Source organism: Zootoca vivipara, chromosome 16 (genome assembly GCF_965207765.1).
Source record: "Zootoca vivipara chromosome 16, rZooViv2.hap1.1, whole genome shotgun sequence".
NCBI classification, from domain to species: Eukaryota; Metazoa; Chordata; class Lepidosauria; order Squamata; family Lacertidae; genus Zootoca; species Zootoca vivipara.
In genome coordinates, this window is record NC_142599.1 from 13,157,755 (window position 1) to 13,180,375 (window position 22,621).

Consider the following 22,621-nt stretch of genomic DNA (forward strand, 5'->3'; position numbering starts at 1 on the left):
GTTTTTGGCACAGCTCACTATGGAAAAAGAGGCATACAAATTAACTAAATCAATCAATCAATAAAAGCATCTTGCTGTTAGCTGAAAAATGTGCGCCACCATTCCTGCAGTGGAGACACTTGGATGCAGGATATATGGCTAGCCATAGAAAGCCCTGTGCTGAATCTCCAGCATTTTGTTGGACGAGTGAAAAGGCAACAGAAACCAACAAAAAGTGCCTTCTTTGTCAAGAAGTACAGTCATACCTCGACTTACGAAGGCTTCGACTTCCGAAGTCGGCAACCTCCGGAAGTCTTTTCGGCGCACGCGCCCGGCGCGCACATTCTGCGCCTGCACAGAGTGCCATGCGGGGTCGGTGCATGCGCCGAAGCAGCGCTTCAACACTGAAAACCTTGACTTACGAAGACGGCCTCGGAACGGATCGTCTTCGTAAGTCGAGGTACCACTGTATTGAATAAATGTTTTACTTTTGCTTTTCTGTTTTCCTTTTGAAAAAAGTTGACGTCTTACTAAAGATGTGATTACTTAAAATATTTTGGGAGTATTGGACCTGCTGGATTTGATTACTGTAACATTTGAGCTCTGGAAATTTATTTTATCATGTTTGATGAAGTATTATATTATTTGTTGTTTTGCTATTTGCCGAATTGCTGTTTTACCTCCTTAACTGGTCAGATTTCAACAGAAGCCCCGAGTTTCCTTTTTCTCCTCATGCCTGTGCCAAATAGGGCAGTCATCAATCCTTGTCAGACAGGAGCAAATACCTTTTTTGGCTTGTTTCAACAGGATATAAAAATAGGCCAACTGTCAAGAGGGACCAAAGTATAACGCAGCCGCTGCAAATCCAAATAAATTGTGGCGTTGGTGCTGGGAAGTGAAAGCAGCTACCCTGACAGATAGATGCCTAAGCCTTTAGCTTTTAAAAGTTCCCAAATGGGGCAGATCCAGAGTGAGAAAGGGCAGAGGATAATAATGGCGATGATTTAATTTATGAACCACTTCCTATCAAGCATCTCGAAGCAATTTCACAATACAATAAAGAAATAAATAAAGAACATTACATACCTGTTTGTGTCCAGTTTTGCTCCCTAACAATCCATAATCTGCAAGTCAGTAACAGAACATGGTTTTAAATCAGACTAGCTGTGGTGGCTTGTTGGGGAGGAACAAGCCACAATCTTGGATTCAGTCATAATGCCAAGGGAGGGAGTAACGCAAGAGAAATGAGGCTGCGTGTCTCGGCACAGTTTATTGAGCAAAGTTTCTTGGCTTAACTCAGAAATTCATGGAGGTAAAGGCTGTCAGCAGCTGCTAGACCAGGCATCCCCAAACTGCGGCCCTCCAGATGTTTTGGCCTACAACTCCCATGATCCCTAGCTAACAGGACCAGTGGTCAGGGGTGATGGGAATTGTAGTCCAAAACATCTGGAGGGCCGAAGTTTGGGGATGCCTGTGCTAGACTCAGTGGCTTTGCTCTGCCTGTGTGCTTGGATTCGGATTGTGCCAGTTGTTGGAAACTGCAGGAGGGGGGAGTGCTGTTTCACTAAAGACTTGCTTTCCGGCTTCCTGCATGTATCTGGTTGGCCACTGTGAGAACAGGATGCTGGGTTCCAGTCTGCATTGACTGACAGCAGCTCTCCAAGGTTTCAGACAGAGAATTTTTCCCAGCCCGACTTGGAGATGCCTGGGATTGAACCTGAGACCTTCTGCATTCAGAGCAGATGTTTTGCCACCGAGCTATGGCTTTTCTGCAAAAGTGTCAGTGCAAATCTGGCCTCCGTCTCCAGCTATAAAGCAGCCTTTCTATGAGTGGAACATGCCTTCCCCATTTCGGAGGGCACTATTGGATCCAGTCCGATGTTCTGTTTTGGCAAAATGCAAATACAGAGGGCTGCTATTGTACTGGAAATAACAATTATACTGCACTCTGGGTAACTCTCTTGCTGTGTTTCTTCTTTCTCTTCCCCCACCTTCCTGCCACACACACACACAACTCTGTCTCCCAAGTCATCAGATTTTGTTCCTCTTATTGTTTTTCAGGGAAGCCGATATTTTCAGTTGACATTCATCCAGATGGGACCAAGTTTGCAACTGGAGGGCAAGGTATGTTCACAGATTCTATCCTCTTGAGAAAACTCTGTTTCCAAGTTGATTACTGGTTACCTTGAAAATAAAACACGGATCATGTTTTTTTCAGTGCAGTACCAAAGAGTTACATGTGGACTGATTGCATGATGACCATTCCAAACCCTACATCTTTTTTTACTTTGATGCAGAGGTGGAAGGTAGCTATGGCATAAGCCATTTCTCATAAAACTGATGTACCTTCCTTTCATGCACGCAGAAGTAACGAGCCACAGTTTGTGGCTTAACGTTATGTCTGAACCAGGAATCTGCTTCATTTGGGCCATGATTGTTAAGCCAAGGTGCGTTCTTCGCTTTTGTTGGCATGAAACAAGCCATGATCCCCAGCTTGGATGTAAAAGTGTGCCATGGTTCGTGATTTGCTGCTCTCGTCTCGCTTGTGCAACAGGGGAAGCAAAACGCGAGTGAACTCTGCATTCGGACTAAACTATGGTATAGCATGAGGTCCAAACCATAAATGAGACTTGCTGTAAATCTTTCAACATTCATATTTTCTGTAGGATGCCCAATGTAACATATTAAGACATTTCTTCCTTAAATTACCGTACAGTCAGGCTGCCCTCGTTCTGTTGAATAGCATTCCTGTTGAGATATGACAGGCGGTCACAGTCTGTACTTTCCAGAAACAATGGAAAACGTTTTTTGTTCCAACAGGCTTTCCCAGCTGGATAAACGTGTCCTTGCCATGAGTGTGTCTATTTGGCATTCTTTTAGTTTTGTTTAATTGTATCAGTTGTGTTTTTGTGTGTGGTGACTGCCTTGAGATTATTGTGTGAAAGGGGATTGGACTGGATGGCCCTTGTGGTCTCTTCCAACTCTATGATTCTAAATGGATGACAATGATAATTCATTGCTGTTTGACACCAGCTCATAGCTGCCAAGTCTCCCGTATTCCCGGGAACCCCCGTTTTTCCAGCCGTTTCCCACTGGCAGCCCAGATTTTAAAACCCCCCGTAAATCCCCCGGATTCTTACCGGCCCGGGGAGGGTCCTTCTGCGCATGTCTGGAGTCTCTGGACATGCGCAGAAGCGATTTCTGGCGCTGCGGCCATTTTGGAAATGGGCAGAGCATGCGTAGAAGCGACTTCCGGTGCCACTCTGCCCAGTTCCAAAATGGCTGCAGTGCGACTTCCGGCGCTGCGGCCATTTTGGAAATGGGCAGAGCATGTTTAGAAGTAACTTCCAGTGCTGCTCTGCCCAGTTCCAAAATGGCCGCAGCGCGACTTCCGGTGCCGCACCGCTGCCGATCCTGGATTTTTCAATCTGGGAGTTGGCACCTATGCACCAGTTCAGGGCTAGTTCAGATCTGTGGCTCCTGTTGATGCTGTCCTTCACACGGAGAGAAGGGGATGGAGTGCACAAATTATGGTATGACAAGTGTCACCCCCCCCCACTGATTATTTGCCTTCCCACTTAAAAGAGGTGAAATAATCACAGATAACACGCAAACGGCCATTTCCCTTATCCAATAGAAATTGAAGGGGATGGCAGCATTTCAATGGGGACAAGACCTGATACCTTTCCTGCCACACTAGAGATCCCATTAGGCTTTTTCACGCATCACATGGAATGTGGGTACGCTGTATACATCTGTTTGTTTGAAAGCGGCGTTTACTTCTTCATTTGTACAGCTCAGCTAGCATGTAAGGATGCCTACAGACTGTATACTTGCTGGTGGTTACATGTGAATAAATGTTCAGCCCAACTGTTGTGTATAAAGATTGTGTGCTTGTTGAATATGTGTTTGTGTGTGTCTGTGGGCTCTGTGTAAATCCTGTAAGAAAAGGAAACAGACAACGGAATGTTATTAAATCACACATTTTAAAATCATGACAAACAACGCATGCTTGTTATACAAATAATATCATTCAGGTTCTTCTCTCCCAACCATTTCTTTTCCTTGTTAGGTTTTCAAATAAGAAAGCAATAATTTATTATTAGTATCGTTGCTGATGCTATTTTAACTGTCCTTTTCCAGTGCTTGGAGTGACATGATTTTAAAACTATAGAAATAATTAAAAATCTGTAACCTCACCATAGAAAAGAACAGAAACAAGAACTGACAGCAATGTAACTGCTAGAGCATTGGTCAGCAAACTTTTTCAGCAGGGGGCCAGTCCACTGTCCCTCAGACCTTGGGGACCGGACTATATTTTGAAAGGAAAAAAAAGAGAACAAATTCCTATGCCCCACAAATAACCCATTTTAAATAAAAGCACATATTCTGCTAATGTAAAAACACCAGGCAGGCTCCACAAATAACCCAGAGAGGCATTTTAAATAAAAGCACACATTTTACTCATGTAAAAAAGCGCTGATTCCCAGACCGTTCACGGGCTGGATTTAGAAGGTGATTGGGCCAGATCCAGCCGACGGGCCTTAGTTTGTCTACCCATGTGCTAGATCAGGGGTGGCCAACTCCTAAGAGACTGAGATCTACTCACAGAGTTAAAAACTGGCAGTGATCTATCCCCTTTTTGGGGTTCAGGTCAAAGTTGTTGAGCTTTTTCAGGGAGGAGGTAAAATGTTGAGCTTTTTTTAGGGGAGCCACAGTTGTTCAGCTACTTTGGGGGGAGCCAATGATCTACCAGTGATCTACCGCAGAAGTCCAGTGATGTACCAGTAGATCACGATCTACCTGTTGGACATGCCTGTGCTAGATAATCATCACAATACAGCTTGCCTCATATTGATAGACCTTCTCCACACACAAGTTTTCCCTGCCACAATGAAGGGCATTTTGTTAGCTTACAATAATCTTGACATGGCTCAACATAGTTTAAAATGTGTAATTTAATAACTCTCCTCCCCAGCCTGCGTCTGTTCAGAGGGCTTCTTAAAGAAGTACATAGCGGCACATGGCCCCTTCATGGATCAATGCCTTGTCGTGGCGAAGGGGCTTGAATAACTCGGAGAAGCTATGAGCTATGCCATGCAGGGCCACCCAAGATGGACAGGTCATAGTGGAGAGTTTTGACTAAACGTGATCCACCTGGAGAAGGAACTGGCAAGCCACTCCAGTATCCCTGCCAAGAAAACTCTATGGACAAAGACAACAGGCATATAAAAGTTATGACGCTGGAAGATGAGCCCCTCAGGTCGGAAGGCGTCCAACATGCTACTGAGGAAGAGCGGAGGACAAGTACAAGTAGATTCAGAGCTGATGAAGCGACTGGGCCAAAGCCGAAAGGATGCTCAGTTGCGGATATGCCTGGAAGCGAAAGGAAAGTCCGATGCTGTAAAGAAAAATATTGCATAGGAACCTGGAATGTAAGAACCATGAGTGGAGGTAAGCTGGATGTGGTCAAAAATGAGATGACAAGAATAAATATCGACATCCTGGGCATCAGTGAACTAAAATGGAAGGGAATGGGCGAATTCAGTTCGGGTGACTATCATATCTACTACTGTGGGCAAGAATCCTGTAGCAGAAATGGAGTGGCCCTCATAGTCAACAAAAGAGTGGCAAAAGCTGTAATGGGATGCAATCTCAAAAATGACAGAATGATCTCGATACGAATCCAAGGCAGACCTTTTAACATCACAGTAATCCAAGTTTATGCACCAACTACCGGTGCTGAAGAAAGTGAAATTGACCAATTCTATGAAGACCTACAACAACTTCTAGAAATGACACCAAAGAAGGATGTTCTTCTCATTACAGGGGATTGGAATGCTAAAGTAGGGAATCAAGAGATAAAAGGAACAACTGGCAAGTTTGGCCTTGGAGTTCAAAATGAAGCAGGGCAAAGGCTAATAGAGTTCTGTCAAGAGAACAAGCTGGTCATCACAAACACTCTCTTCCAACAACACAAGAGACGACTCTACACATGGATATCACCAAATGGGCAGCATCGAAATCAGATTGATTATATTCTCTGCAGCCAAAGATGGAGAAGCTCTATACAGTCAGCAAAAACAAGACCTGGAGCTGACTGTAACTCAGATCATCAGCTTCTTATAGCAAAATTCCAGCTTAAACTGAAGAAAGTAGGAAAAAGCACTGGGCCAGTAAGATACAATCTGAATCAAATCCCTTATGAATACACAGTGGAAGTGAGGAACAGGTTTAAGGATTTAGATTTGGTGGACAGAGTGCCTGAAGAACTATGGATGGAGGCTCGTAACATTATACAGGAGGCAGCAACGAAAACCATCCCAAGGAAAAGGAAATGCAAGAAAGCAAAATGGCTATCCAACGAGGCCTTACAAATAGCGGAGGAGAGGAGGCAAGCAAAATGCAAGGGAGATAGGGAAAGATACAGGAAACTGAATGCAGATTTCCAAAAAACAGCAAGGAGAGACAAGAGGGTCTTCTTAAATGAGCAATGCAAAGAAATAGAGGAAAACAATAGAATGGGGAAAACCAGAGATCTGTTCAAGAAAATTGGAGATATGAAAGGAACATTTCGTACAAAGATTACCATAATCAAGGACAAAAGTGGTAAGGACCTAACAGAAGCAGAAGACATCAAGAAGAGGTGGCAGGAATACACAGAGGAATTATACCAGAAAGATATGGAGGTCTCGTACACCCCAGGTAGTGTGGTTGCTGACCTTGAGCCAGACATCTTGGAGAGTGAAGTCAAATGGGCCTTAGAAAGCACTGCTAATAACAAGGCCAGTGGAAGTGATGATATTCCAGCTGAACTATTTAAAATTTTAAAAGATGATGCTGTTAAGGTGCTACACCCAATATGCCAGCAAGTTTGGAAAACTCAGCAATGGCCAGAGGATTGGAGAAGATCAGTCTACATCCCAATTCCAAAGAAGGGCAGTGCCAAAGAATGCTCCAACTACCGCACAATCGCGCTCATTTCACACGCTAGCAAGGTTATGCTTAAAATTCTACAAGGCAGGCTTAGGCAGTATGTGGACCGAGAACTCCCAGAAGTGCAAGCTGGATTTCGAAAGGGCAGAGGAACCAGAGACCAAATAGCAAACATGCGCTGGATTATGGAGAAAGCTAGAGAGTTCCAGAAAAACGTCTACTTCTGCTTCATTGACTATGCAAAAGCCTTCGACTGTGTCGACCACAGCAAACTATGGCAAGTTCTTAAAGAAATGGGAGTGCCTGATCACCTCATCTGTCTCCTGAGAAATCTCTATGTGGGACAAGAAGCTACAGTTAGAACTGGATATGGAACAACTGATTGGTTCAAAATTGGGGAAGGAGTACGACAAGGTTGTATATTGTCTCCCTGCTTATTTAACTTATATGCAGAATTCATCATGCGAAAGGCTGGACTAGATGAATCCCAAGCCGGAATTAAGATTGCCGGAAGAAATATCAACAACCTCAGATATGCAGATGACACAACCTTGATGGCAGAAAGCGAGGAGGAATTAAAGAACCTTTTAATGAGGGTGAAAGAGGAGAGCGCAAAATATGGTCTGAAGCTCAACATCAAAAAAACCAAGATCATGGCCACTGGTCCCATCACCTCCTGGCAAATAGAAGGGGAAGAAATGGAGGCAGTGAGAGATTTTACTTTCTTGGGCTCCTTGATCACTGCAGATGGTGACAGCAGTCACGAAATTAAAAGACGCCTGCTTCTTGGGAGAAAAGCAATGACAAACCTAGACAGCCTCTTAAAAAGCAGAGACATCACTTTGCCGACAAAGGTCCGTATAGTTAAAGCTATGGTTTTCCCAGTAGTGATGTATGGAAGTGAGAGCTGGACCATAAAGAAGGCTGATCGTCGAAGAATTGATGCTTTTGAATTATGGTGCTGGAGGAGACTCTTGAGAGTCCCATGGACTGCTAGAAGATCAAACCTATCCATTCTTAAGGAAATCAGCCCTGAGTGCTCCCTGGAAGGACAGATCGTGAAGCTGAGGCTCCAATACTTTGGCCACCTCATGAGAAGAGAAGAATCCTTGGAAAAGACCCTGATGTTGGGAAAGATGGAGGGCACTAGGAGAAGGGGACGACAGAGGACGAGATGGTTGGACAGTGTTCTCGAAGCTACGAACATGAGTTTGACCAAACTGCGGGAGGCAGTGCAAGACAGGAGTGCCTGGCGTGCTATGGTCCATGGGGTCACGAAGAGTCAGACACGACTAAACGACTAAACAACAACAACAACAACAACAATTTAATAACAGTCTGTAACTGGTTTCCTTTCTTTGCATTGGCTGGCTCAACCCCTTTCTGTTAATCAAATCAACGATGCAAACAAACCTTGTTGCTGTTTCTGAACAGTGACATCTGATAATCTGAGTAAATCGTCTTGGCCATTTCCCTTTCTTAGGTCATAAGTTTGAATAATCATTCTAGCTATTTGTCTCCATATGATACTGTTTTGTTGTTTTGATTTCCTCCTGGAATCCAACCTGCAACTACACAATCCCTTAAACCCTGTCAATTTTAGCAAATCTGTATGCTATGGGCTGGGCTGCAGCTTTTGTTTCTGCGTAGACAATTCAGTTTCCCAGTGCCAAGGGCAAATTAGCTGAATGTATTTTGAATGGGAATGTATGGGATAGCTCAGCTGCTAGAGCACAAGACTTCTAATCTCAGGGCCGTGGGTTTGAGCCCCATGTTGGGCAAAAGATTCCTGCTTTGCAGGGGGTTGGAATAGATGAGCCTTGTGGTCCCTTTCCAACTCTACAATTCTATGATTCAGCAGTTCTGAATTCTATGGTTCTATGAAACACCGCTTGGATGCCAAAGAGTTGTAGGCTGTTATCCCAAACTTTTTCAAAGAGGACCAGATTTGATGAAGTGAACATGTGTGAGGGCCGACCAAAGTTGTTGAGGACATTTACTGCCACGGGGGCCAGATTAAATTGACCGGCGGGCCAGATAAGGACTTTGCACATGCCTGCTGCAATCCTATATAGTTTTACTTGGAAATAAATCCCATTGGACTCAGTGGTGCTTCCAGCCAGTGGCCCTCAACCAGTCAAGACTTGAAACCCACCTCTGACTTCCAATCTGCAACATAGGACCCATCTGATTTAATGCTGGCGCTGTGGTTAACCACTGAGCCTAGGGCTTGCTGATCAGAAGGTCGGCAGTTCGAATCCCTGTGACGGGGTGAGCTCCCATTGCTTGGTCCCAGCTCCTGCCAACCTAGCAGTTCGAAAGCACGTCAAAATGCAAGTAGATAAATAGGAACCGCTACAGCGGGAAGGTAAACAGCGTTTCCATGTGCTGCTCTGGTTCGCCAGGAGCGGCTTTGTCATGCTGGCCACATGACCTGGAAGCTGTACGCCGGCTCCCTCGGCCAATAATGCGAGATGAGCGCGCAACCCCAGAGTCGGTCACGACTGGACCTAATGGTCAGGGGTCCCTTTACCTTTACCTTTAGCATTATAGTAATGCATATTATTGAACCCTAAAATGGCAATTCACAGAGCAATATACATAGTGCTACTTCTGCATTACAACTGAATGAAAACGAATCCTGCAGTGTGACAAGAGGAAAGGCGTGAGCATGCCGTTGCCCAGAAATGTGCATTTTTACTTATTTATTTTGAATGGCTCCTGCCTTCCTCCTTCCACATTGCGGCACTGGTGGAAATTGATAAAATGAGCATTTTGTCCGGCGAATGCGTCCTGGTCCAGATAAGCATGCAGTGCTCCTTTGGTCTGGTCAGCCGAAGCTGGAATCCAACATGGCGGCAACAGCTTTGCTGCGGACCACCTGATGTGGCCTTGCAACCTATCTCTGGGCCCCAACCCAGGCTGCTCAGACCTATGTCCTGAGCAGATTTGTTGTGTGCTCTATCCAAAGCAACAAGTGCAAGTATTTACTCTTGTGCAATGGAATTTACGCCCCCCCCTCTTGTTACACCTCCCCCCCCAAAAAAACATCAGTTCTGGGTTTCCCCCTCAACCCTCTGGAGCAGATTGGAGAGGAAGGAACCCACCCACCCCACAGTGTTGCACTGCCAGTCTTTCTCTATTTGATCATCATCATCATGGCAGCCTACAGGTAATGAAAGTATTCTCTGTGTAAACGCCAACACGTTTCTGTAAAATGGTATGTTGATTTCTCTTTCTCCTTAGGACAGGATTCTGGGAAGGTTGTGATATGGAACATGGCTCCCGTCCTCAAAGAGGAAGATGAAAAGAACGAGAATGTACCCAAGATGCTCTGTCAGATGGACAATCATTTAGGTATTGTAGAGCAGGGGAGGGCAGACTTCAGGCTTGTGGGGTCTAGGAGAGCTCCAACATCCAGCAGGGTGGTTAGGTGCAACAGGCATACAGTAAGGATCAAAGGATTTTGAGACGTGGAATTTGTTTGACTGCTTTTTAGTACAGTACCAGAAATGGACAGAGCTCACAGCCCTTCAGCAGATAAATCCGCTTCTGGTTTACCCTTCACCCCCAGCTCTCGTAATTTCAGACGTATAATTTTAAAGGGCCAGGGCCGGAATTTTGTTCTTTAATAATTGATAGTCAGAAATCCTTGACCATTTACTGAAAATTGCCCAGAGATATAACACTACATCTCTTATCTACCTTCTATCTATCCCTCCTGGAGAATTACATTTCCATTTCGGCGCTGTTTGGTCAGTAAAGTGCGAGGAATGGCATGGAGTCGTGTTCTTCAATGTTGGGTCCTCAGGTGTTGTTGGACTACAACTCCCATCATCTTTCACAATTGGCTAAGCTGGCCAGGGATGATGGGAGTTGTAGTCCAACAACATAAAGGGGGGGGGAGGGTCACAGGTTGAAGAACTCTGGTGTAGAGAACCATGGGCCTTAATTGCATATCGGAGGATTTTAGACTTTGAAAACTGCTTTAAATGTTACACTAAGCCATGGTTTGGTGTTAAGGAATGACCCATCTTCTTGCATGCCCCCCCCCCCGCTTGTTCCCCTTTTTAGAAATAACCTTTCTGATGTCCAGGGATGAGCGGGTTGTACTATAATGCCAGATGTTACTCATTCTCAGTGCACCATTTTTTAAAAGGACCTTAAGTTATGCCACTGAAATATTTGCCCGGTGACCCATTCATTTTAAAGGAGAACAGAGGCTGTAAAGATTAAGGCCAGGCTTCCTCAAACTCGGCCCTCCAGATGCTTTTTAGCCTGCAACTCCCATGATCCTTAGCTAGCAGGACCAGTGGTCAGGGATGATGGGAATTGTAGTCTCAAAACATCTGGGGGGCCGAGTTTGAGGAAGCCTGATTTAGGTGCCCATACACACGACCTCCTCCAATATGACCCAGCCCAAGTTGTGAGATAAGCATCTATGGCCTTGCCCTTTATCCACCGCCAGAATATGTATGTGGGTACAAAAGACAGAGTCTTTCCAGTTGAGCATTGAGCATATTGAATCTTGTCATTGGCAGTTAATACCTGCTTATCAAACGAAGCATACTGCTATTGAGAACATTATATTTCTTTGCCTCTGATGTTGCTGAGTTTTCGTTTCGTTTTATTTTGCTTTCCTGGGTTCCTGTTTTACAGACATGACATTATGCCGCTTTGCTTGGCTTGTAAGCTGTTTGGTCATTGCAGGTGGAAAAAGCAAAAGTTCTAAACAATAAGTACATTTCAAATACTTGTTTGGTTGGTAACACAACATCTCTGAAGAAAAGCATTGTTTGAAATGTAGGCAATCACATTTCCTTCCCTCTTCATTCATGGTTAGTTACCCCCTCCACTCGTACTGTTTGGTGGGTGCAGCCCACACCTCCCACTGGTGGGACAGAAACACAATCTGTTGCTGCAGCTGAGATCCAGTGCATGAACACTGTAGAAAGATAAACACGCCATTACGATTATCAGAAGCATACAGAGAGAATTGCAAAGGGTGTGAACCCATAAATAATACTGCGAACTATTCTGATGTGCCTCGATATAAAAATCCACCTTCTTTCCGTTTGTGTGTGTTTCTTCCATTTTAGCATGTGTGAACTGCGTACGATGGTCAAACAATGGCATGTATCTGGCTTCCGGGGGAGACGACAAGCTGATCATGATTTGGAAAAGAGCTGCGTAAGTGTGCTGCCTGCCCCAAATTTACACCATTCCTTGTTCTCTGAACGTTTGTTGAATTATTCCCTGTGTAAACACTTTCTAGAATACGAAAAGCTAATTTTTTTTTGCCCAGGCTTCCCCTGACCCACAAGGTTGCACCCTGACTTATACGTCTCAATCTCCTGAATTCCAGTTTTACTTGCTTTTACAGTCGTACCTCTGAAGTTGAACGCCTTGCGAGTCAAACGTTTTGGCTCCCAAACGCTGCGAACCCGGAAGTGAGTGTTCCGGTTTGCGAACGTTCTTTTGGAGCCCGAGTGTCCGATGCAGGTTCCACGGTTTCCGATTGGCTGCAGGAGCTTCCTGCAGGCAATCGGAAGCTGTGCCTTGGTTTCCGAACGTTTTGGAAGTTGGGTGGATTTCCGGAACGGATTCCATTCGACTTGCGAGGTACAAATGTATATGTTTTGATATTGGTTTTCTTTGTTTTAGGTTTGTATTTTTGTTCCAATGAATGTACAGAGTCTACACTGCTTATAGTTTTTTTTTTTTTTAAAAAAATATTGTGGTTAGGCTTTTGAATAAAATGAAGAAATTAAATAAATGCAGGCTCCCTATTAAAAGTCTCCTCTAAATGTGGGGTGGGGTGAGGTTTTTGTTTGCTAAAGTTCATATCAACTGTTGTGGTGGTTCTCAAAGGGATTCTGCCATGTGTTTGCTTTTGGTAACTCTTGTTCCCGTCTTTCTTCCATAGGTACATTGGGCCGAGCACAGTGTTTGGTTCCAGTAGTAAACTTGCTAACGTAGAACAGTGGAGGTGCGTCTCAATCCTTAGAAGCCATTCAGGGGGTAAGTGTGTTTGAAACACTGGAAGATGCTCACAGTGTGTTTACTTGTTCTCAGAACCAATCCAAAGTTCACTCCCTGCTATCTGGTCTGCTTTAGAATCATAGAATCATAGAGTTGGAAGAGACCACAAGGGCCACACCTTCAAAGCATTCTTGACATATGCCTGTCAAGCCTCTGCTTAAAGACCTCCAAAGAAGGAGACTCCACCACACTCCTTGGTAGCAAATTCCACTGCCGAACAGCTCTTACTGTCAGGAAGTTCTTCCTAATGTTTAGGTGGAATCTTCTTTCTTGAAGTTTAAATCCATTGCTCCGTGTCCGCTTCTCTGGAGCAGCAGAAAACAATCTTTCTCCCTCCTCCATATGACATCCTTTCATATATTTGAACATGACTATCATATCACCCCTTAACCTTCTCTTCTCCAGGCTAAACATACCCAGCTCCCTAAGCTTTAGATTGATGGTATTTGGCACCCAGTAGAATGGTCAGCATTGTTTTCCATTGCACTGCTTCTGTGCAGTTATTTACATCCCCACTTAACAGGTGGCCAGCTGGATAAAAGGCAGCAAATAGCAAGAGTCATACCCTATGAGCTCATCACATAGTCATTACTGTACTTTTCCATGTATAACACGCCCCCGTGTATTTTGGGGGACTCCAATTTCAGAAGATTGCCCAGAGTTATTCAGCTTTCTTTTTTTGGGAGGGGGGGGGGAATGCAGTGAATCACTAACCCCAACAGTTAAAATCGCTCGCACTGCTCACTGACAATCGCTTGCGTCTGCAACAAGCGTCTGCCCAATCGCCAACACCAGAACTAGTTACCCCTTGACGCAGCGACCAATCACACACCAAATTGCCAATGACAATCTGCAACTCGCGGCTGCAACCAATTACCTGTCCCCCCTGCCCACTACCCGTGTATAAGACGCCCCCAGTTTTTAAACCTTATTTTAGAGCTTAAAAAAACCTAGTCTTGTACACGGGAAAGTATGGTAATTTTGCTCTGTATTTTCAGCAGCTTGAATGTAATTATTGCAGGGGTTGTTGCAAATGCAGAGGTGCTATCATTCTGGCGATCCGCCTTGTGATGCTAAGATGAAGGGTGGTATACAAATCAAATTAAAAATTAAAATAAAACCTGAACCAAAACGTACAGAGTAAAACTACGGCTACTGATTTGTCTCATGTCAGGAGCGGTGCAAACGGCTTTGTGTTTTAGGATCTGAATTTGTTGTTTTTATTGTGAACCTAGCTGAGTGCACATTTTACACATTTTTAAAAATAAGTAGGTAAACTAGGAAAGAATTGGAAACGGGGTGTGTGTGTGTAGGGAGAAAAAATAATTTCCTGGATTGCTGGTTGCACATAGAGGGTTAAAAAAACGAGATAAATATGATATATGATTTTATATATATAACCAATATAAATTAACGCTGCTCAAGTCTTACATTGTTATATTTATTTGTATCTAGCTACAGGCCTCCAAGATAACTCGCAATAACAAAATAAGCACACAACAATCAGTAAAGGTTTTTTAAAGCTAAAATGGCAGCAGTAACTGGATAAAGGTACTGTACTGCTGCCAAATAGTCCCTGAAGTACAGTGACAGAGCCATCAACACAGAGTCCCTGTAAGCCATACAAAAGCCCAAACAGCTACTCTGTAAATGCTGATTGTACTCAGAGGAAGACGCATTAGAATTAATGGACCCCAGTTAGTTAGATCCATTAATTTCCTGTGTTCCACTCTTGAATACAGCTTAGATCAGGCATGGGCAACCTTGGATCTCCAAATGACTTGGAACTACAACTCCCATGATCCGTGACCACTGGCCCTGTTAGCTAGGGATCATGGGAGTTGTAGTTCCAAAACATCTGGAGAGCCAAGGTTGCCTATGCCTGGCTTAGATGGATAGAACCTTGTGTGCTGAATATGCCATTAAAACCATTTCCTCTTTCTTATTGTCAGGGTTTTTGCAACTACTCTTGAGTAACGACCCTCCACATGCTTGTCTTTCAGGAACTTTTATTGGTGCACATTATTTACAGTGAAGTGAGCTGCTGGTTTCATGTCTCATCAGTCCGATTCAGAATCCGGCACTGCCCCCTTTCGCGACCTTGACCAACATAAGAGTCGCAGGACAGCGAACCTCCTCCCCTTTCTCCTCCTCCTTAATTCCGGTGTCGGGGGGAAAGGTCTCCAGCCCATCTGAGTCCCATCCTCTCTTTCCCCCTCCCTCTCTTCCTGTATGAGGAGCAGTGGCTCTTGGATGTTGCCAGAGCTCTGGCACTCCCTCTCCGTCTCCTGACTTTCCCCTTCCGACCCTTCGCTTTCATTACTGCTGGGAGATGGGCTGCTCCTGATGAGGGGGGGCTGTTCCCTATAAGCCCTCCCCCTTACACTTATATTTGTGTGATATCCTAAATAAGCTTTCTTGGAGAGGAGTAGCACAGATTGAACAAATGAGTCCACTTACACACAGAGAGAGACTCATGTAAACCCCTTGACCATAGAATCTTAGATGTGGTTAGGTCGGCTGTGAATTTCAGTTCTCTGAACTCAAAGGGAGCTGTTAAGTGGATTGGGTGGCTAGTTTTCTGTTTCCCCTGAGAAATGGTTCACTTAAGGTGTGTTGCTGTTTTTTATATCCCCTACAGATGTCATGGATGTGGCGTGGTCTCCCCATGATGCTTGGCTGGCCTCTTGTAGTGTGGATAACACTGTTGTCATCTGGAACGCTGTCAAATTCCCAGGTATAATGCAGAGTTCTGACTATCAAGAGGTAATGGTTTTGTTTCATGGCGGCTGCCACTCAATATGGCAAACCTTTTTTAAACAAAACAAACAAAAACTTCCTCACCAACCCGGTTCACCCATATAGCGCTAAGCGAAGCCCATGGTTTAGCACAAATGAGCACCATGTGGGTTCCCGGAACAAGGACTGTGCCCTCTCCTGGTCCTGCTGCCGCCATGCTACCTAGGACTAAGCCATGGTTTGGCTTAGTGTTACGTTTGAACCTGGGCTCATGGTTTGTCTTGCTCCAGAAAAACCACATACAGAGGTACCTCGACTTACGAAGACGATCTGTTCCGCGGCCGTCTTCGTAAGTCGAGGTTTTCGGATGTCAAAGCGCGCTGTTGGCGCAAGCGCGAAGCGTGATTCCGTGCTTCTGTGCAGGCAAAAAAACTTCCGGGGTTGTCGACTTCGGAAGTCGAAACCTTCGGAAGTCGGAAGCGTTCGGATGTCGAGGTATGACTGTACTGTAACCAGGGTTTGTTCTCGGTTTACCACTTACGATTTGTCTGGCGAAGGCAAACCATGAGCCCAAACTCAGATGTAATGCTAAGCCAAACCATGGCTTATCCCCAGGTAGCATGCCAGTGGCAGGATTGAGAGAGGATTGCAAGGGCTGCGATCTTCTCTCTGGGAGCCCACGTGTTTGCTCATTTGCAGTAAGCCATGGTTTGACTTGGGGCTACATGCAAACTGGGCTACCGTGCTGACCTCATGAATATTATTGACCCTGTTAATATTATTGTCAGTCTTCCAGCATCTTCTCTTCTACCGCTTTGCAATTGTTAAGCTTTAGAGGATTATTCTTTCATACCTCCTAGCTGCATTTGTATGCAAGCAGCTTTTAAAAACAACTACTACTACTATGAATTCAGCATGATTGAATGCCAGCTTGTACCAATACATTGTCAGGTTTCAGTAGCATTTTAAAGCTCTCTCAGCTTTATCCAGTTAAATAGTTCGCGAAAAAGTCAGCATGTATTTTTTTTTTAAAAAATCTTTTTATCTCTTTGCTGCATGCAGAAATTCTCGCCACTCTGAAGGGACATTCTGGCTTAGTTAAGGGGCTCACCTGGGACCCAGTTGGGAAATATATTGCGTCGCAAGCAGATGACCGAAGCTTGAAGGTGTGGCGTACCATGGACTGGCAGCTAGAAACCAGCATCACCAAACCATTTGATGAGGTGTGTGTTGTGTTAGCCATCTCAACAACTCATCCTGTGAACAAACACAACTGCAGATGTGGGGTAGCTTTTTTAGCACAGGGGCTACATTGCTTTCCAGGTGGAGGGGCACATGCCAGTGATGGGCAGGGCCGGAGGAAGAAGTAGGAGGAGCAATGAATGTAATTTTAAACCTTCGTACAGGAGATGTCTTTCAAGACCTCCACAAGGGTTTATTTATCTGACCCTTATGCGTATCAAGATGTCGGGGCTCCCAGGTTTGCAGTTCTGGCTCACAGGACAAATGCAAACCGTTGTTTGGCGGTTCACATCCTGCAATCCAGGGGAAGGAGGACTTTACAACCTGCAAAGAGAAGTGGGCAAGTGTGAGTCCAAGGCACCTGCCCTCCAAGACAGGACTTTGCGCCAAACACCCAGCCAATTAAGTAGAACGGCCCCCAAACACAGCAGAGTAATTGAAGTACTGTAATACACATTAGCCCCTAAAGGTGTACATCTGTTAATCTCATACAGTCAAACCTCGGTTGTTGAACGTAGTCCGTTCTGGAAGACCATTTGACTTCCGAAACTTTCAACAACCAAGGCACGGCTTCCGATTGGTTGAAAGAGCTTCTTGCACTCAAGCGGAAGCCATGATGGACATTCAGGTTCCGAAAAACATTCAAAAACCTGAGCATTTACTTCTGTGTTTTCGGCGTTGGGGAGCCGAAACGTTCAAAAACGGAGCCGTTCGAGAACCGAGGTTTGCCTGTAGTCTAAAAGCAGCTAACTGAACTCCTGCTTCCTGGCCTGTTCTTGATCTGAGCTGAGCCGTAGCAGCTGACCGATTTTGCCTTCTTCCGTCAGGTGCCTTTGAAATGAGCAGGTGCCATCATTTCCAGGCTGAGCACCGTGTGCCGCTTTGGTCCATATATATTTGGGTGCCTGAGACCGTTTCCCCTCCCACATACAGCTTAGGAATTCAGTGTCTGTTCTCCCCAGTCGCTGCATTCTGAAACTGGGGGTTCACGTAGTATAGGCTTAAGACTTCTCCGGTTGCAAATCGTAACTTCTGTGCCCAACTGAAAACATAAGAACATACAGGGAGCCTCCTGGAAACGGCCAACGGCCCATCTAGTGAAGCATCCTGTTCTCACCGTGGCCAACCAGATGCCTTTGGGAAGCCTGTAACAGAACCTGAATGCAACAGCAGCAACTGGTATTCAGAGGCAGACTGCCTTCAACCGTGAAGGTAGAATGCAGCATCCCCAGCTAGCAGCCATTGGCAGCTTTATCCTCCAGGAAGCCAAAGTGGTTGGGTGACATGGGAACCGCAGATGATGCCAGTGACAGATAATACGTGTTGAATGTGGTTACAGATAAGGGTGTCATTTATCATTCATGAACTTTTGGCAAACGTGATGGTCAGTCCCTTCTGCGGCCTGATTTTACTTTTCAGTGTGGAGGAACGACCCATGTTTTACGTCTCAGCTGGTCACCCGACGGACACTATCTAGTCTCTGCTCATGCCATGAATAATTCTGGTCCCACGGCACAGATCATTGAGCGAGACGGGTGGAAGACCAACATGGATTTTGTTGGCCATCGCAAAGCAGTGACAGTGGTGGTAGGTTGATTTATTTAAAAGCGTTTATGAACTGATACATGTGCGCACACACACACACACACACACAGAGAGAGTGGTACCTTGGTTCTCAAACTTAATCTGTTCCGGAAGTCCGTTCCAAAACCAAAGCGTTCCAAGGCGCGCTTTCCCATAGAAAGTAATTCAAAATGGATTAATCCGTTCCAGACTTGTAAAAACAACCCCTAAAACAGCAATTTAACATGAATTTTGCTATCTAATGAGACCACTGATCCATAAAATGAAAGTAATAAACAATGTACTGCGGTCACACAATAAATCAGTAGGCTGAACTGGGTTCCACACAGTCACAAAAACAAAACAAAAAGAGCCACAAAAACAAAAACCCAAAATGAATAGCAAAAGGAGACAGACACCAGTGTAACACTCAAAACGGAAGTGTGGCCCTCAAATTGGAAGCGTAGCACTCAAAATGGAGCACATTCGGTTTCCGGAAAAAGTTTGCAAACCGGAACACTTACTTCCGGGTTTGCAGTGTTTGAGTTCCAAGTTGTTTGAGTACCAAGACGTTTGAGAACCAAGGTACCACTGTATTAAAAAATTAAGCAATGTACTGCATCAAAAACAAACAATATTATTAAACTAAAAATAAAGCATAAAAGGATATAGAAATAAATAATTCAAACAAATGATGATAGGGCTTGATCTTATCAGTCAGGCAAAAAGCTACACCTTTACAAGATACCTGAAGCAGGTGATAAGCTGCTACTTCGTGTGTAAGGCAGGGGGAAGGTTGTCCTATGGTGGCAGGAGCAATAGCAGAACATGGCCATTTCCAGGTCACTGCCCTGTTATTTCTTTAAGGTGTGGCACCACCCCTAGAATTTCCCCAAATGGTCTAAATTGCTCCCTGTCCTGTTCGTAGACAGAAGTGAAGCAGAACCGAAGAGACAATTGTTCTTATTTTAGGTAATTATTAAGCCAGGTCTTGCATGGGGTGGCAGGGTGGGGTGAGGAGGACAATAGTAGAGTAGGCTTCAGGAACAAAAAGTGACAAATGTGCTTATTTTAGCTATTTATTAAGGTCTTGAAAGAGAGGAGGAGGGTAGCCGAGGAGGCTACAGGAGCCAAAAGAGCTTTCTTTTTCTTTTTTTCTTTGCACTAATTGTATTTCATTGCAGCTATCCCAGAAATATACAAAATAGGCATGTTGGGAGAGATTTATATAATTTTTTGTTTGGGTCATGGCCTGACATAAAAGTTTTAGCGAGGACCAAAAATACCTGCTTGCTCCTCCTTTGCACCTTAACTCGGCTTCTTAAAACAAATTAATTTTTAAGAGGACCCTCTGGTCGCTTCCCCTTCCCTTCCCTAGAAATTCAACCCAAAAATCTTCAAAAAGAAGCAGAAGAATGGGAGCTCAACCAAATCTAGCCACCCTTACTGCTGCTGTGCTGTTGGCAGCAAAGATCGGTCACTTTCTGTCTGGGTAAGTAAGTCTTCTGTTCTAGCTGACATGGCACAGCTCAGGCTGAGCTAGACGTGTATCTTGAGCAGTGGGCCCCACTCTGGTTCCGCCTCTTAGGACAGGTGTATGAACTTAATCGAATTGTGCATAGGTGCAGCTGGTTGTAACCCAGCTGTGCAGAGTGCTGATTGGCTAGTCTTCGCAACAATCACAAAGCCACCTTTCTCCCACCTTCCTATCAGGCTGCGGAGGGTGCTGGCTGGCTGGCCCTTGTGGCATAGCTGCCAAGTACCCCGTTTTCTCCGGGAAAACCCCGATTTTCTTACCTTTTCCCGGTGGTCCCCCGTATCACTTCGTCTCCCGTTTTTCTCCGTTATTTTCTCCTGCCGGCGGCCATTTTTTTTCCTTTCCAATTTGCCCTTCTATGGGCGCAAAAAATGGCCGCCGCCGGCTTCAAAAGTCGCATCTACGCATGTCCGGAAGTGCATAGACGCGACTTCTGGTGTCAGCGGCGGCCATTTTTTGTGCCCATAGACGGGCGGAGCGACACCGGAAGTTGCGTCGATGCACTTCCTGACATGCGTACAAGCGACTTTCGAAGCCGGTGGCGGCCATTTTTGGTGCCCATAGAAGGGCAAAGCGACACCGGAAGTTACATCAACGCAACTTCCGGTGTCACACGGCTGCCGGTCCCGGATTCTGCAGTCCGGGACTTGGAAGGTAAGCCTTGTGGAGATCACAGTAGTGCCACCAACCACCCTGTTGTGGCTGTTCCGTTATAGAGCATCTGCCTTGCAAGCCAGGCAGGGCTGGGAGAGACCCCTGCTTGGAAACCCCGTAGAGCCACTGCCAGTCAGTGTGGACGATACTGAGTTAGACTGGCCAGTGGTCAGACTCAGTATCAGGGCTGTCTTAAGCATATCCAGCGCCATGGTGGAACGATTCCTCCGGCGCCCCACCCCCCGTTTCCCAGAGTTGTCGACCTTTTCCCAAGCCTCTGCGGGGATCACTCTCCTCCCGCGGAGGGTTGGGAAGGAAGCTGCATGTCCGCCAGCCATATTGTTGGCGGGGCGCAGCTTCCATCCTAAGCCTCTGCGGGGATCACTCTCCTCCTGCGAAGGCTTGGGAAGGAAGCTGCACGCCCACCAGCCATAGGGTTGACGGGGCGCAGCTGGTGGACGTGCAGGAGGGAAAGGGGAGGCCGCCGGCAAAGCCACGCAGCTCCCCCACTCACTCGGGCGCCCCTGAGAGGCCAGCGCCCTGTCGCAATGCGCCAGTAAACCCAATGGGAAAGACGGCTCTGCTCAGTATAGGGCAGCTTCTTGTGTTCCTGTATCTTTAGCAGTAAAAAAGTGAAGCTTGGGGGTCAGGGAGAGTCACAACAGTAAAACCTGTGCTTGTTCCTAGGAGTTATGTCTGTCTCTGCTAGTGTGTGGTGCATTATGGCCCAGTTGCTGTTTTACTGGGAACGTCACGATCCTACTTCCCTCCCTCTCTCCCTCTAAGTCAGGGCGGCCCAAGTGTACTTCAACACAGAACCCGTGGGCCACAACCTGCCTTGTCACGCAGGGTGTGGGGAGAGCGAGGCCTCTAACTAGGCTTTTGGAAGAAGGCAGGATGACTTTAGGACCCTGTCAGAGCCCTCACGCGTCCTTCCCGAAGCCTTGCTTACCTGGCTTTGGGAAGACAGCTTGAAGGCTGGGGAGGGGTGTGTGGTGTGGTGTCAAATGTTGTTGAGGGCCACCAAAAAAGGCCTTGAGTCTATTGCCAGACTCAATAGAGGACAGGACTTCTGTGCCTTTAATTGCCCTGCTCTCTTTTGAGTCTGGGAACCTTAAAGAGAAACCAGCGGTCACCCTTTGCTTGGAAATTAAACAAAGGGTCTGCTGGTTTCTCTTTAAGGTTTCCAGACTCAAAAGAGAGCAGGGCAGTCCTCTATTGAGTCTGGCAACCCTAGGGCCTCGTGGCCCATGGGTCATGTGCTGGACCACCTTACTCTAGGTTTTCCATTGTTGGGCATTCAGCTTGCCTGAATTAATATGTTTCATGAGCTTCTACATGTTGCCGGATCTTGGAGAATGGGATGTGAGACTTGTGTATGGCAATAACCACCATGCAACTTTCTGTTGTTTAGCTTACGTGTCTGAAAAGGCCTTTGGTTGTCATACATGAGCTGTTTGACAAGTCAATCATGGACATCTCATGGTAAGATTTTATTCATTAACTACGTTTTAAATTCCCCCTTTCCTCTCAAGAGCAAGGTAGCGGCTACGGTTCTCATCACTTCCATTCTATCCTTGCAGCAGCCCTGTGTGGTAGGTCAGGCTGAAAAAGAGTTGCCCAAGTTCAACCCATGAGCTTCATGACTTGAGAGGGGATTTGTTTGTTTTTTTAAAAAAATGATACTTATTCATTTTATAAGAAACAACAAACAGGAAAAAACACACACAATACAACCTAAACAAATCTAAAAACAAAAAACCTATTTCTTATATAAACCTTATTTTCATTAACATCATCAAATGACTTCCCTCGCTCCCTTCTTTCTGAATTTCATTATAATACATCTTTAGCAGTCTAATAACCAAATGTTAATTTAAATATTCATTTATCTATTAACCAACTGTTTAACTTATACATTTATTAACT

The 22,621-nt window shown here is 45.4% G+C and overlaps 1 protein-coding gene across 1 annotated transcript in view; it reads left to right on the plus strand.

The window, feature by feature from the left end:
* HIRA (histone cell cycle regulator) overlaps positions 1-22,621 on the plus strand; it is a 56,571-nt gene that overhangs the window by 12,593 nt on the left and 21,357 nt on the right. The window contains exons 2-10 of the mRNA XM_035098234.3: positions 2,041-2,103; positions 10,162-10,272; positions 12,015-12,105; positions 12,842-12,936; positions 15,599-15,694; positions 16,759-16,919; positions 18,358-18,525; positions 19,880-19,993; positions 22,107-22,177. Coding sequence (XP_034954125.1) covers positions 2,041-2,103; positions 10,162-10,272; positions 12,015-12,105; positions 12,842-12,936; positions 15,599-15,694; positions 16,759-16,919; positions 18,358-18,525; positions 19,880-19,993; positions 22,107-22,177 — 970 coding nt within the window. The remainder of the gene's footprint in view (positions 1-2,040; positions 2,104-10,161; positions 10,273-12,014; positions 12,106-12,841; positions 12,937-15,598; positions 15,695-16,758; positions 16,920-18,357; positions 18,526-19,879; positions 19,994-22,106; positions 22,178-22,621) is intronic.